Raw genomic sequence first — 16827 nt, 5'->3', positions numbered from 1 at the left:
ACGTGTACTCTGCTAGACATCTATTTCATTAAACAGTGCTTAAATGTGACCTTCATTGTAAACAAACACAATGTAAATGATCAAAGAATGGAGCCAAAATGGGTGACAGAAACAAGATGATGCAGGGCTCTACCTTAGTGCTAGCTCAGAGTCTTTTGTATACCCATTTGTGGCTCGGGCTACCAGATATCTAAATCCAGTAGTCCGCCAGGCTACTAGATTTTTTTGGCACATTCAGTTACTATGCAATCAACAAGATGCTAAAACACCTAAAACCCCCACCTAAAACAACAAGTTTAAATAAAAGTAAATAATTTAGCTTTTTTACCTCTCTTTTTTAATTTATTTAAATTATGTGGCGACCAATTTTTATTGAGATTATGTACCAGATTATGTAACCTGTTAAAAAAGTTAAGGTCAAAGCCTGTGATGAGTTATTCTAAATGCTAAAATATTAAATATATATTAGAGACTGCAGCTTTAAAAATATTACCATGGATTCAAAAATGGAGTCCACGTGAACCAATAGATTGCACATAACGTATCTCTTGTACTCCGGTATTAATTAACCAGAAGGCGTCGGGGTGGGAGTTACTGCTCCCTTGGAGTCGCTGCCACTTTTAAAGACGCCAGTGGATGCGAGAATAATGATGATGATGACGACGGTAACCACCACGCCAATTAACACCAGCCACATAGTCATCTTGGTGTTCTTCCAGCAATACGTCTTCTGCACTTTGTGAGCAGTCATGTTAAACGCTTTGGCCTGCAGATAAAGCATCAGATGTAAACCAACAACAGAACAGGGAGACAACTCAATGAACAGAATCAAAGTGTTAATTATAAACCGGCCTCGGTAGTATCGTGGTTAAATCATCAGACATAAGGCTGATAGGTACAGGGTTCGCAGCCTGGTACCGGCTCCCACCCAGAACAAGTTTTAATGACTCATTGGGTACGAGTAAGACCACTATACCTTCTTCTCTCTCACTAACACTAACAACTAACTCATTGTCCTGGACAGACAGCCCAGATAGCTGAGGTGTGTGTCCAGGACAGCGTGATTGAACCCTAATTGGATATAAGCACGAAAATAACTTGAAATGAAATGAAAAATTATTAAAATAATTCAGAATATTTTGCACATGCATAATGGAGAAGACCATTTTAAACATGCTAAATGAAGAAGACTGTTTTGCACATACATCATGGAGAATATTTTGCACATGAATAACGGATAATGTTTTGTATGTGCATAATGGAGAAAAATGTTTTGCACATGAATAATGAATGTTTTGCACATGCATAATGGAGAATATTTTGTACATGAATAACAGAAAAATGTTTTGCATGTGCATAATGGAGAAGAATGTTTTGCACGTTAAATGGAGAAGAATATTTTGCATATGCATAATGGAGAAGAATGTTTTTCACGTGCATAATAGAAATTAATGTTTTGCACATGCATAATGGAGATTAATGTTTTGCACATGCATAATGGAGATTAATGTTTTGCACATGCATAATGGAGAAGAATGTTTTGCACATCCATAATGGAGATTAATGTTTTGCACATGTATAATGGAGATTAATGTTTTGCACATGCATAATGGAGAATAATGTTTTGCATATGCATAATGGAGATTAATGTTTTGCACGTGCATAATGGAGATTAATGTTTTGCACATGCATAATGGAGATTAATGTTTTTCACGTGCATAATGGAGATTAATGTTTTGCACATGCATAATGGAGATTAATGTTTTGCATGGGCACATTGGATGACACTATTTTAACCACATCAACAGGGGTGTGATGAAAGACAATTTAATGGAGATCATTTCTCAAATTTACAGTGGCTTCTAATTCTTCTGTTTTGTCCATCAGGTCATCCAGTCTTTCCCCGCGTTCCTGCACCCTCTCGATATTCATCACGCCCTTCACGTCATCCATCTGTGTCTGTAGCATTGTCAAGGCATCATTCCCTTGTTTGGAAAACCGTTTCTGAAAACAAACATTTACTTAGACATTACCCTAACCTTTGCTCTAACCACCGGCCTCTAAGAATTGAACGCTTGTGTCGCCCATTATTTTGTGTAACCATTATGACTACGTATATAAATGATGTGCTACATCTAAATAAAAATGCGTTACGCAAAACTTGATTTGTAAAAGCAATGGGAAGGCCAATAGGGGCAAATAAAATTATCGTTCATGCAACTTCTGAGGCCTATCACCAATTGTCAATGAACAATTTGTCAGCTAAATGTCTGTTAACAAAAGGTCTGGCCTCAAATACCATGTGATGCAGGTGTACATTCATCAAATCAGAAGTAAAAAAATACTTTTTGTGTACGTGTCTGTACATGTGTAACAAAACACCATTATTTATTATCTGTGGTACATTGCTCACATGCATCTAATTCAGGACATTTAAGCTCTATTCAGTACTAACATTCAAGTGTTTCAGAATTTTGAAAAAAACAAATCTAATCTTCACTATGAGAATTAACTTGTGCAATTTTGGCACAGCCCATTTTGGAATTGGTTATAAGCAAGGAAACAGTAATCACAGATGCTAATTTACTCATTTTAAATTTTATTTTCAAGAATATATTATTTCAGATTATTGAAGAAAGTTTAACTATAACAAATTTTCTTTAAAACCAGCTAACTTGATGCTCACAGATATACTGATCATAACGGTGCGGTTTGTTAAAACCTGTCTGTGAGTTCGGATCAGGCACTTGTGCAAGAAGGTGTATTATCGAGGGAAGAATGATCCGACCTCCTTAAAAACCCCACAGTCTAGACCCCCTTCCTACACATGCGATTGCTGACTGTTAAACGATTACCATCTCCCGTGACATGATGTGGCTGAATTCGGCATTCAGATCGTCAGTTCCTGCCGTCTCGGCTTGAGACACAAGATTTTTGCTGTGGAACACTGATTTAATCTACAGAATAAAAACAAATCACAAATAATGAAGCAGGATTCTGCCCCAAAAGTCATGTGTCATGAGAGAAGCAAAGATGTTTTCTGTAAAACTGAAGTACATGACTTTATTACATTGATGTAGTAGCATAAGTGATGGTTGGCAGCAACACTTTCTCATTTGGATTCAAAAGTGTTAGTCAGACCTAGACAGCTCAGACAATTATGGGTAGAGCCCTGATAAAGATAATACATTTTAAATTAGATGGAGTATTTGAAGAACCCTGATAAAGATAATACATTTGACAGAATATGGAGTATTTGAAGAACCCTGATAAAGATAATACATTTGACAGAAGATGGAGTATTTGAAGAACCCTGATAAAGATAATACATTTGACAGAAGATGGAGTATTTGAAGAACCCTGATAAAGAGAATACATTTTGGAATATTTGAAGATGGAATATTGACAGAAGATGAAGAACCCTGATAAAGATAATACATTTGACAGAAGATGGAGTATTTGAAGAACCCTGATAAAGATAATACATTTGAAAGAAGATGGAATATTTGAAGAACCCTGATAAAGATAATACATTTGACAGAAGATGGAGTATTTGAAGAACCCTGATAAAGATAATACATTTGACAGAAGATGGAGTATTTGAAGAACCCTGATAAAGATAATACATTTTCGAAGAGATAAAGAATACATAGAAGAATATTCAAAGAACCCTGATAAAGATAATACATTTGACAGAAGATGGAATATTCAAAGAACCCTGATAAAGATAATACATTTGACAGAAGATGGAGTATTTGAATAACCCTGATAAAGATGATGGAGTATTCGAAGAACCCTGATAAAGATAATACATTTGACAGAAGATGGAATATTCAAAGAACCCTGATAAAGATAATACATTTGACAGAAGATGGAATATTCGAAGAACCCTGATAAAGATAATACATTTGACAGAAGATGGAATATTCGAAGAACCCTGATAAACCCTGATAAAGATAATACATTTGACAGAAGATGGAATATTCAAAGAACCCTGATAAAGATAATACATTTGACAGAAGATGGAATATTCGAAGAACCCTGATAAAGATAATACATTTGACAGAAGATGGACTATTCGAAGAACCCTGATAAAGATAATACATTTGACAGAAGATGGAATATTCGAAGAACCCTGATAAAGATAATACATTTGACAGAAGATGGAATATTCGAAGAACCCTGATAAACCCTGATAAAGATAATACATTTGACAGAAGATGGAAATCAAAGAACCCTGATAAAGAATACATTTGACAGAAGATGGATAAACCCTGATAAAGATAATACATTTGACAGAAGATGGAATATTCCAAGAACCCTGATAAAGATAATACATTTGACAGAAGATGGAATATTCAAAGAACCCTGATAAAGATAATACATTTGACAGAAGATGGAATATTCGAAGAACCCTGATAAAGATAATACATTTGACAGAAGATGGAATATTCGAAGAACCCTGATAAAGATAATACATTTGACAGAAGATGGAATATTCGAAGAACCCTGATAAAGATAATACATTTGACAGAAGATGGAATATTCGAAGAACCCTGATAAAGATAATACATTTGACAGAAGATGGAATATTCGAAGAACCCTGATAAAGATAATACATTTGAAAGAAGATGGAATATTCGAAGAACCCTGATAAAGATAATACATTTGACAGAAGATGGAATATTCGAAGAACCCTGATAAAGATAATACATTTGACAGAAGATGGAATATTCGAAGAACCCTGATAAAGATAATACATTTGACAGAAGATGGAATATTCGAAGAACCCTGATAAAGATAATACATTTGAAAGAAGATGGAATATTCGAAGAACCCTGATAAAGATAATACATTTGACAGAAGATGGAATATTCGAAGAACCCTGATAAAGATAATACATTTGAAAGAAGATGGAATATTCGAAGAACCCTGATAAAGATAATACATTTGAAAGAAGATGGAATATTCGAAGAACCCTGATAAAGATAATACATTTGACAGAAGATGGAATATTCAAAGAACCCTGATAAAGATAATACATTTGACAGAAGATGGAATATTCGAAGAACCCTGATAAAGATAATACATTTGACAGAAGATGGGAGTATTCGAAGAACCCTGATAAAGATAATACATTTGACAGAAGATGGAATATTCGAAGAACCCTGATAAAGATAATACATTTGACAGAAGATGGGAATATTCGAAGAACCCTGATAAAGATAATACATTTGAAAGAAGATGGAATATTCGAAGAACCCTGATAAAGATAATACATTTGAAAGAAGATGGAATATTCGAAGAACCCTGATAAAGATAATACATTTGACAGAAGATGGGAGTATTCGAAGAACCCTGATAAAGATAATACATTTGACAGAAGATGGAATATTCGAAGAACCCTGATAAAGATAATACATTTGACAGAAGATGGAATATTCGAAGAACCCTGATAAAGATAATACATTTGACAGAAGATGGAATATTCGAAGAACCCTGATAAAGATAATACATTTGAAAGAAGATGGGAGTATTCGAAGAACCCTGATAAAGATAATACATTTGAAAGAAGATGGAATATTCGAAGAACCCTGATAAAGATAATACATTTGAAAGAAGATGGAATATTCGAAGAACCCTGATAAAGATAATACATTTGACAGAAGATGGAATATTCGAAGAACCCTGATAAAGATAATACATTTGAAAGAAGATGGAATATTCGAAGAACCCTGATAAAGATAATACATTTGACAGAAGATGGAATATTCGAAGAACCCTGATAAAGATAATACATTTGACAGAAGATGGAATATTCGAAGAACCCTGATAAAGATAATACATTTGAAACAACCGTACCAAACATGCTTTTTTTTTTTTTTTTAAATAATAATATTAAAATATCTGAGAAAAAAAAGTACGAAACATATGTACACACCTTTTTACAAAATAAGATCGTCTGCTTAAAATAGCACAGCAAATGGATTGGACGGTTGCGATAGATCCCAAATATGTGTTAACGCAAATGGATGGATTAAAACAAAAAGTTATATTCTTCTACCAAAAATATATTATATCAGACAATGTAGGCATTATTACTAAAAACTACAATACAAACAGACTGTATCAAAACAGGATACACCTAATTTGCATATCCAGGTCAGAGTTGTTCGTCACGTGTTCATAATCGATCGAAAAACCAAAACGAAACTTTTTCGATGTCATTTAAAAAAAAATAATACAATTAGCTAAATTTATAAACATTTTTATGAGTTCAAGTGTCCACGATAAGAGCAACTTTGGGAATCTTTATTGGGAAACTGTTGGGTTGAAGGGTCTAATTGGGGAAAAGTTTGATATTGGATTGGGAATTTACGTTAGGGGAATGGGGCCGTTCACCGGCCCCAAAATGTATAGTAGTTTATACCCTGGGATGGGTCCTTAAAGGGGGTCAGTGGGGTAAAGAAAACGTCCGAAGCGATCGGGTTGACATTACGGAAACGGCCGAAGTGATTCTCATAAAAAAAATATATATATATAGAAAACCTGACTGAAAAAATTATTTCCACAATTTCTCTGACGACGGAAATCCGTCTCACGACGGACAGTTAACAGCCATGGATAATACATTTTAAAGAAGATGGAATATTCGAAGAACCCTGATAAAGATAATACATTTGACAGAAGATGGAATATTCAAAGAACCCTGATAAAGATAATACATTTGACAGAAGATGGAATATTCGAAGAACCCTGATAAAGATAATACATTTGACAGAAGATGGAATATTCAAAGAACCCTGATAAAGATAATACATTTGACAGAAGATGGAATATTCGAAGAACCCTGATAAAGATAATACATTTGAAAGAAGATGGAATATTCGAAGAACCCTGATAAAGATAATACATTTGACAGAAGATGGAATATTCGAAGAACCCTGATAAAGATAATACATTTGAAAGAAGATGGAATATTCAAAGAACCCTGATAAAGATAATACATTTGAAAGAAGATGGAATATTCGAAGAACCCTGATAAAGATAATACATTTTAAATTAGATTGAGTATTCACAGAACCCTGATGAAGATATTATTATTATCATTATTATTATTATTATTATTATTATGATATAACTAGTTTTTTCCAACAATAGACCTCTTTCACATTCCACTGCGCATGTGCCCGTTGCGGGGTAACTCGAGGACGCAAACCGCAAACTCACACGAGATCTCGCAAAAATAGACCTGTGGATAAGTTGGGGGGCATAGATAATGGGAGGCCACGCAATAGGAATGTAAAAAACTCCATAATTAATTATTCTATCAGTAGGGAACCCGAAAATTCTGTCAAAATCCAACAAGACTTATTGGAGACATTTGTGAATTATTGCTTATCACGAAATAAAAAAATATTTGGTTGTTAACGCCCGACAAACCATTAGCTCGGATTCGTACACAATAAATATCAGATATGGGCTGAAATAATATTAATGTGTGCACACGTGTATGTATGCAGATATTTACTGTATTTAACATGATTTAAATATTTATAAAGCATTAAACAGATAAATACATTCAGGATTCTTGTTGGGATTTCTTTTCACCAAGTTATTTAAAATTTTGTTCGGTATTTGGAATAAAATTAAATGATACATATGGAATTTGAGCTATGGTATATAAAACATTAGAATTAGGCCTGTAGGGAGGGGAGGGGGCACAATCTGTAGTGGAGGGACACAGTGTAGTTGGTGGTGGGGGGGGGGGGCAAAAGCCATATTTTAAACCGGGTTTATAAAAGTGGGGCTATAGTCCCCCTTCCGACTTCTCGGTTGCTACCGACCTGAGAATGGTCAGAAATATAACTGTATTACATATACAGCTATTTAAATTTGAAGCAAGATTATTTAACCTAAGAAAGATGTAAGTTTTATTTATAACAGATTAGACTAGCCGACAGCTTGATAATATAGCTACAAACTTAGGATGGTCTCTTTATTATAAACTCATGAGGGTTTATTATGCGCAGTCATAAGGTACCAGTCATAAGGTACTTTGTTTGAATGTTTGAAGCAAACATATTAAGTACCATGTCAGGCCCGTAGCCGAGGGGGGGGGGGGTTGGGGTATCGGATCTCTCCCCCCCCCCCCCCCCCATAACGCAGGATTGAGAGTTCCGCTCAAATGAAAAAATATATCGGATTTTACATATAAAAGTCCTTGTCCCCAAATGACCGGGATAACGTAGCAAGAACGTCTGTCAGAGGTTCCATTTGCTGAAATTTCGATCCTTCTCAGTGGGCCCGTTTGATTATTTCCCGTCCCAACCAATGATCCATCAAAGGACGTCGTGTATGCTATCCTGTTTGTTGGATGTGAGAAGTATGCCATGTATCATTTATTATAAATACATTGGTACGACTGAAAACAAACGGTTTCTTGTCGTGGCTCTGAGACCAAGCCATTTTACATGCATACCACAACTTAAAGGAATGCTAAAGCAAGGCTTTTGGACTGGTGTGCATATTCAACGATACATAATGCACATTATTGCTTAATATCAACAAGTATAATTGTATAGTTAATTAATAAAATGGTTAAATGCGACGGCTATTATATATAATGGGCACAACCATTTTGTACCATCCCAGTGAATACGCCCTCTGATGAGCTGGTGGTTACATAATACCTAACGTGTCACATCAGGAATTAAGTCTTCGAACTGAAGAAACAAAACATACCTGATTTTTGCGGATGCATCGCAATGTTCTGTAATAATAATCATCCCAGTAACACAGCAACGTGTATATGTGGTTTATTTTTCAATACAGCCTCGATACCGTCCAATTCGGCAAGGGACGGTACTCTTCGCGCACATGCACAATGGGAATGTGAAAGAGGTCTATTAATCTCATATTTCAAGTCAAGTTTTAGAGATGTTCTCTATCTAAATCTACTATCATGAATGAGATATGCATAGAATGCCTAACAAAAATGCAACAAGTTTTGTCAACAAGCTACTTAAAGATTTTAATTACATGAATTTTACAAAAACCTAAATCAAGTTTTGTACATATACATTTGTTCTATAAACATTATTAAAGGATATGACGGTATTACAAAAAAGTATGACAAAAATACCTCTTCAAGAAAAAGATATGGTTTCTGTTTTCCAAACTGTGGATCGGTTACACACAAGTAAATTAAACCATTGTTTATGATACAGTGGAAGCAGTAACTGAAAACAAAATGATAAAAATATTATTAGCATTACTGTTCTGTTCAACAATGCATATTAGTATATATAGAGTGTGAACGACAAAACAAAATAATAACTATTGTTTTTACACAATGAGTTCAGATAAATGGTATCTAATGCATACAAATGTAGCACTCTATTTCTTACAAAAAGTAAGACAAAAAAGAAATTAAAAAATATTTCAACTGAAACTAATTTATGGTACTTGTGTTTACAGTTAACTTCAATTTATATGTCACACAACAATCAATTTTGATTGTGCTTATTTCATAGGATGGCATGGCTGTGATGACTGCATCATCACCATGCAAGAACTAATCAGATGTCTTCAAATTTATATCCTATTAGTGTGATTGCTATGTGATACCAAAACAGCTTACAGTGTTCTTTCCAATGGGCGATTAAGATATTAATACTTGAATAACTAAGTATAAAAAATTTTTTTAAAAACTTGATGTGCATGATTTATATTTTAATGTTTATTAAAAATAAAATACTTGTCCGATGTGTAGGTCGTCTTCGCGTTGCTACTAGTCGGTATGTTTGGCAGGATGTGACTCACGGTCGTTTGGAAATTGCCAGACTCCGCCTGGTGGCTGCACAAGACAATGGTGCCACGGGTTATACAACTGTACTGGATCGTCATTGCTGTTGCTGAAAAACAAACAAATATACATTTAATATACTGAATTACAGTAATCTTACAGTAATACAGACCAATTTCACGGCTAGCTCTAGGTGAGCAAACAATTTTGCCAAATTATCTATCAAAAAAATTAAATTGCAGAAACTGAGTTATATTCTAACAAAATATCAATTATTACATGTAATGTTTTCACCTAGTTAAAATAAAATTGGTAAATTGTTTTTAAATTTAACAACTGGCGAATTTGGAGATTGCCAGAGCAAGCCCTGCATTTGTAGACATGTTTTTACAGACCAGTGTATACAACACACCCCACCCCTCCAATCTAAAGATTAGGCCCACTATGCCTCTCCACAATTAAATTTAAAAGGCAAATTAATATATAATTGCACTCTCACATTATTTGAAATCTTCGGACATCTAAGCCACTTTATAAAAACTGGTTTATCTTGACCCGTTTATATAGAGTATAGACCAGATCATGTTTGTGTACATACCATGACCAAAATGTGTGTAAATTTATTTATTTAAATACAACTGGAAGTTTATTAATAAAACAAAACAAAATAGGAATAACATCCCCTAAAACCAGGTGATTATGTATTATATATATACTACTCAAAAGAATTTAAGGGTCAGATGATATTTTCGACATTATTTTCTGAATGTCAATTATATTAGCTAGACCATAATGTCACGCATGGTATTGTTCCATTTTGACGAAAGTGGGTCTAAGCAACCCATAAATGAATTAAAATCCACTGTCATTGACACTGTCGACTAGTTCTCATGGCAAAAACATGCTTACATTTGCACGTAAATTAGGGCGAAAGCGAAAGGTCTGCTAAGTGCCCATAACTTGCTTTTTCACAAAGCACTTCATTTGCACACTTTGCACGTGTATTCCATGTTCCCAATGCTGAATTTCCGTATAATTGGAGCTTGCGTTCGTGTACGGTGCACACTCCAAATTCGACAATGGTACGACTTCAACTGACTATCGAAGATCGAGGAAGGGCTATTGCTTGGCTTCAGGATGGCAATACGCAAAGAAATGTTGCTCTGAGACTTGGTGTCAGTCAGAGTGTCGTTGGCCGACTGTGGCAACGGTACCAAGCAACGAATTCTGTTCGAAATCGTCCACGTTCGGGAAGACCCCGAAGCACTACAAATAGAGAGGACCGCTACATTACCAATATGGCTCTATGTCAACGCACAACCACTGCACGCCGATTACGTGACAATCTGCGGACTGCGACTGGAACTCGAGTGTCTGATCAAACCATACGCAATCGTCTGAGAGCCAATAATCTACGCTGCCGTCGCCAGGCTGTTCGACCACCACTCCTACCACGTCACAGAACGGCCAGACGTCACTGGTACACGCTTCATCTGCGGTGGCAACGTGTTCAGTGGGGTCGAGTGATGTTCACTGATGAGTCCAGGTTTAGTCTCCAGTTCAACGACGGTCGGGTTCGTGTCTACAGACGTCCTGGGGAGCGCTTCGCTGACGTTAACGTTAGACAACGTCACCGGTTCGGTGGTGGCAGCGTCATGGTGTGGGGCGGCATCTCTATCCACCACAGGACCCCCCTATATGTGGTGGATGGCAATCTGAATGGAATCCGCTATCTGAATGAGATTATCCGGCCGTGCCTTCAGCAGATTGGCGGCGGGGCAGTTCTGCAGGATGACAATGCCAGACCCCACCGCACCAGGGTGGTAACGGACTTTCTCAGACAACAAGGTATCGCCAGGATGGATTGGCCAGCATAATCGCCTGACTTGGCCCCAATAGAGCACACCTGGGACGAATTAGGCAGAAGAGTTCGGGATAACCATGCCCCTCCGGCCAACCTTCATGATCTGGGTCAACTTCTTATGGCAGAGTGGCAGGCCATTCCCCAAGAGTTCTTCAGACGTCTGATCAACAGCATGAGGCAACGATGTGTCGAGTGTATTCGCGCCAGGGGTGGATTCACACACTAGTAAACGAATGTTCTAATGTGTAAAATCCATGTTTGACAACCTTCAACTTTGACAGCATGTCATGTGACTTTTTTGTATACAGTGACGTTTATTTGTGGTTTTTTGTAAATATGGAACAATAAATAAATTGTTTGGTGTAGTTTACATCATCAATCTAATACACTCTGAAACTTATTTGGTTATAAATTTTTGACCCTTAAATTCTTTTGAGTAGTATATATTACCTTCAACACACACAAAGAAAAGGTATTGTGTTTAGTAATTTAGCAATTTGTCATTTTCCTTCTTCCTCTCCCACCCCCTTGTTTTCTTAGCTAACATTGGTCTTATATTTTGAATGATTTCATTTTTATTCCATCAAATGAAATACTAGTTGGACCTCTAAAGATTCGGGCCTCTTATAGTCTGTCCCAACCTCCTACAAAAATGTTTTTTTGTAAATAATTTCAGTTTTGTTTGACGTAAGAAGAAAACTATTAGTGTTTTGGAAATAACAAAAAAAACCTACTATTTTTGTGTCCACTTTAGAAAACAATCTGCTCAGAAATAAATAACTTCTTGTCAATTCCAAAGCATGAAAAAAAAAAAAGGTGTTACCAGTGGGAGGGACTATAGTTAATTTTTAAAAATTAAAATTTGTTTAATACTTTTATTATTATTATTTTATTTGTTTCCTATTTATCCGCCCCTTTTTCTCTTTTTGAATTCATTAAAAATAATTTTTTGAGCACTTAAAACAGGTTAAAATCGTAAAAAGTGTGTGTTTCTTGTGGCCATTTGTGCAATTTACGTGTCATTTTGTATCAGCTTACATTGGTTAAATATATTTTATTCATTTAATTAAAAACAAACTTTAAAATAACACCATCTTTTCAATTAACCCAAACTTACAGAACTGTCAAAAGTCTGAGAGAAGACCGATCGTCCAAGGAAGTAAAAAAAATGCTGCACTAAACTTTTCTAAACCTACAAAACTTTGTATGCTTTTATATATGTAGTCATCAATACACTTTTATCAGTAACATCTAAACTATTTGCACCAATACAACAGCGATCAAATATTTATATGCACAATTAAAACAAAAACTTTTCCGGGTTCATGATGAAGTAGGCGTGACAAAAAATCATTTGATTCACATTATAATTATCTCCCTTTTCAGACTGCCAACAAATCGGACCAAATCGTTTATTTTCGGAAATCTTCGTCAAATAAAAGGTAAGAAGCATTTGCATAATTTATTACATAATTTTACCTTAGAAAAAGAAGAAGTTATTTTGACTTGGATCTTCTATCCATTGTTTGCTTTACAGTAGGTGATTCTATTGTTATATTGATATTATTTTCTTTACTTCGAGGGACTTGAGAAAATAAGTTTAATTATGAGATGTGGTGCGATTTGTTTTGTTATTTAGCAGTGTACATTTTTATGCAGAAAGGAGCTTTTTTAGTCCTAAATAAAAATTAGCGAAAATTTAATGTAGGGCCTACTAATTTACTAAATTAATAACAGTATTGAACAACCAATTAAAAAACCCAAAAAACAGAACAAAACAAAAGCAACAAAACAAAACGAAAAACGAACCCCCCCCCCCCCCCCCCACACACACACACACACACACACACAGGATCAACAACTGACAAATTATACATTGGTTGGAAACTATTTTGGTTAATTTGTAAATTATTTTATTTTATTATTATTAAAGTAGAAAAGAAAGAAAGAAAACAAAGATTTTCTAATTGTTGCACTTGTGATTATGGTGTTGAAATGTTTGGTTTTTAGGAACTAGCATAGAAAAGGGGCGTGGTTATGTGTCCTCCACATTTTAGTGTGGAGCCCAAGATATGTTTATACATCAACTTCCAAACTTTTTTTTTCTTCAATATATATGTTTGAATTCTAAATATATATATTCTTATACTTTTAATATATATATTATCCTTATTATTTTGCACATATTGCAAATGTTATTCATTATAATGAATAAAATGTACAATATTATGTGCAACTTAATAAAGATGTAAAATACAAACAATACAAAATTACTTCCAACTCGAATGCTTTCATAACTGCAAATAATAAGGCATAATTCCGGAATATTGCCTGCCAGGAAGATATGAAGAGTTCAGGCACAAAAACCAATAACTGCCATTTTATACAAAAACCGACTTCTATCATTACTCAGTGTTAGGATATATGGGTTAATCATTGTTAGAATATATGGGGTTAACTTTAAATTTGTAGTTCAAGTTCAAGGGGGTAAATTAAGCCATATAAAATAGTTTCTACTTGGGAGGGGAGATACTGGTCCGGATGTGTGTAATTAGCAAACCCGTGTCTCTCTCAGTGCTGAGATAAGAGCGTTTATGTTTAATTGTTGGCACCAGGGAGGAAGGGCTAACCTTGTCAGCACACATTAATTTGCATACTGTTTTTCTTTGCTTGTTTTATATATTGCTGTAGTTAGAAATAAAATCAGTTTTCACTTGGTCTCTTTGGTTGTCTGATGGTGTCAGATGGGTAGTGATCTTAGAACTTAACAACTGGGGCTCGTCCGGGATTGTATAGTGAAAACTCACCCGTTAAATTCTAAGAACTACGTTGTGCAAGATGTCAGATGTTGGTGCTGAAGAAATGCAGCCTGATCAAGAATTGGTTGAACTTTTGGAAATGGACAAACAAAAACTAACAAAGAAACAATTACAGAAAGTACATGACAAAGAAGTAGAAATGGCTCGAATGAAATTTCAACTGGAAATGGAGAAGTTAAGAATGGAAAGAGAAAGAGAGAAGGAAGAAATGAATTTTAGGATAAAAGAACTTGAATTAGACAATGCTAAACAAATTAAAACTTTGGAAGTGGAATTACAGAAATCAAAACATACACAGGAGTTAAAATGTTCGAGTTTGTCCATGAAAGTGAAAATGCAACCGTTTGATGTGGAAAAGGAAGATATTTTAACATAGCTATCCCAGTTTGAAGCTGTGGCCCAACAAGCCGGGTGGGATGATACGGTTAAAGTTCTGCAGCTAAGAACCTTATTACCCGGTGCTGCACGAGAAGTAGCACGCGAACCAAGCCAGGACTTTAGGGGTCTGAAGAGGGCGTTGGTTACCAGGTTTGTCGGCGACTGGCGGACTACTTTGGTTTGCTTGATCAAATCAAGCGGAAGGGGAAAGAGACATACAGGGGATTGAACTCTCGTATACGGATGTACGTGGAGAGGTTTCTCGATGATAAAGATCCAACTGACCAGCTGTGTGAAGCTTTCTTTCTAAAAGCGTTACCTCCAGCACAAGCACAGTGGATTGTGAGAAACAAAGGTTCAGGCAGTGTAGTGGAAGTGGCGGAAGATTACGTAGAATCAGACACTACAATCAGAGAAAACCAAGATCAGCATGATGGGAGGAATCATTCAAGACAGATAAAACCAGATATCAAGTGTTTTATATGTCACAAACAGGGTCATCTGGCACGCCACTGTAGAAAACGATACGGTGACAGCCGAAATCAAGCGACTTTCTTTATCCAAAATCACCAGACAAATAAGCTAATCTACCTACCTGGAAAGGTGAATGGAAAAAACATTTCATTTGTTAAGGACACAGGATGTGAACTAACTTTAATAAAGGCAAAGTTTGTTCCCCCAAGCTGCATTCTAGAGGGACAGAGCACAGTGCTGTATACAGCAGTAGGGCAACCATTCAATGCCAAACTTGCTGTTGTGGAGATAGACACTCCATTTTACTCTGGACATGTACAGGTTGGTGTTGTGCCGGGTTTGGTTGAAGAGCTTTACTTGGAATCGATATCATTGACAGAAAAGCCAAAGTTAATGCAGTGACAAGAGCCCAAGCTCAAGCAGAAGAAATACTTGAATTCCCTCAGGTACAACAACAAATGGCTGAAACATCAGAAATAAATGAGAATATCCTGCCAAATGCTGAGACATTAGCGACCCAACAACGGGAAGATGAAACACTGAACAAGATTCGAGAAACTGCTCTGAACACAGAAGAAGAAGCAAGATCTGAATCCAGTGCTTTCTTCTGGGAAGACTCAAATCTTTATCGTCACTGGAGAACCAAAGATAATTCCAAAGAAGGAAAGCAATTAGTTGTTCCACAGTCTATGAGAAAGAAGATATTAGAACTGGCTCATGACAGACCACTAACTGGACATCTTAGTGTTGAAAAAACCAAACAGAGAATCATGGCAAGGTTCTATTGGCCTGGAGTACTCAAAGAGGTTGATGAACACTGTAAAACGTGCGACGTCTGCCAGAAGTTTGCCAAAAAGAAACCAGGCGAAATCGCACCAATGCGGACAGTACCAAAAGTCACTGAACCTTTCAGAAAAATATCCATGGATATTGTCGGTCCACTGGTAAGGTAACAAGTTTATTTTAACCATTGTAGATGAAGCCACACGTTATCCAGAGGCCTTTGCTCTGAAGTCAATTGAAGCAGAGGTGATTGCTGATAAACTGATTGAAATGTTTAGCAGGACAGGTGTACCTGAGGTAATCTTGACGGACCAAGGCTCGAGCTTCACAAGTACATTGATGAAGCAGTTATATGAGATTCTTGGAGTCAAGGGTGTGACAACATCGCCGTATAATCCCAAGGCGAATGGTGTTGTTGAACGTTTTAATGGAACTTTAAAAGCAATGCTGAAAAAGTTATCCATGAGTGGTAGTGATGACTGGGATGTTCTGTTGCCATATACATTATTTGTGTACAGAGAGGTACCACATCAGGAGACCGGGTTTGCACCATTTGAGCTTTTGTATGGGTGGCCTGTTCGTGGACCTCTGGATCTTGTATATGAAGCCATGATGGGACAGTCTGAAAATGGTCAGACATTGTTGGATCACATTACTAAGGTCAGGGAACGCCTGGCACTAGTTACCAGTGTAGTTGAGAA

The 16827-nt window shown here is 36.0% G+C and overlaps 1 protein-coding gene across 1 annotated transcript; it reads right to left on the bottom strand.

The window, feature by feature from the left end:
• Positions 1–403: 403 nt before the first annotated feature.
• Positions 404–13005, bottom strand: LOC121379409 (vesicle-associated membrane protein 7-like). Its single transcript, XM_041508012.1, has 6 exons — positions 12790–13005; positions 9761–9917; positions 9146–9242; positions 2856–2957; positions 1855–2004; positions 404–766 (listed from the first exon to the last, which is right to left on the bottom strand). The coding sequence occupies exons 2-6, from the start codon at positions 9907–9909 to the stop codon at positions 566–568; spliced, it is 699 nt and encodes a 232-aa protein (XP_041363946.1). The 5' UTR covers positions 9910–9917; positions 12790–13005; the 3' UTR covers positions 404–565.
• Positions 13006–16827: the final 3822 nt, after the last annotated feature.

Source organism: Gigantopelta aegis, chromosome 8 (genome assembly GCF_016097555.1).
Source record: "Gigantopelta aegis isolate Gae_Host chromosome 8, Gae_host_genome, whole genome shotgun sequence".
Classification (NCBI taxonomy): domain Eukaryota; kingdom Metazoa; phylum Mollusca; class Gastropoda; order Neomphalida; family Peltospiridae; genus Gigantopelta; species Gigantopelta aegis.
This window is presented reverse-complemented; position numbering and strand designations above follow the sequence as displayed.

Bases quoted from the DNA above. Each gene is read 5' to 3' on its own strand.
- LOC121379409 (XM_041508012.1), bottom strand. From the start codon at position 9,909: ATGACGATCCAGTACAGTTGTATAACCCGTGGCACCATTGTCTTGTGC. The intron at 2,005-2,855 runs GTAATCGTTTAA...GTTTGTTTTCAG, and splicing joins ACATCATGTCACGGGAGATG to AAACGGTTTTCCAAACAAGG. The intron at 767-1,854 runs GTAAATTTGAGA...CTTTATCTGCAG, and splicing joins CAGAAGAATTAGAAGCCACT to GCCAAAGCGTTTAACATGAC.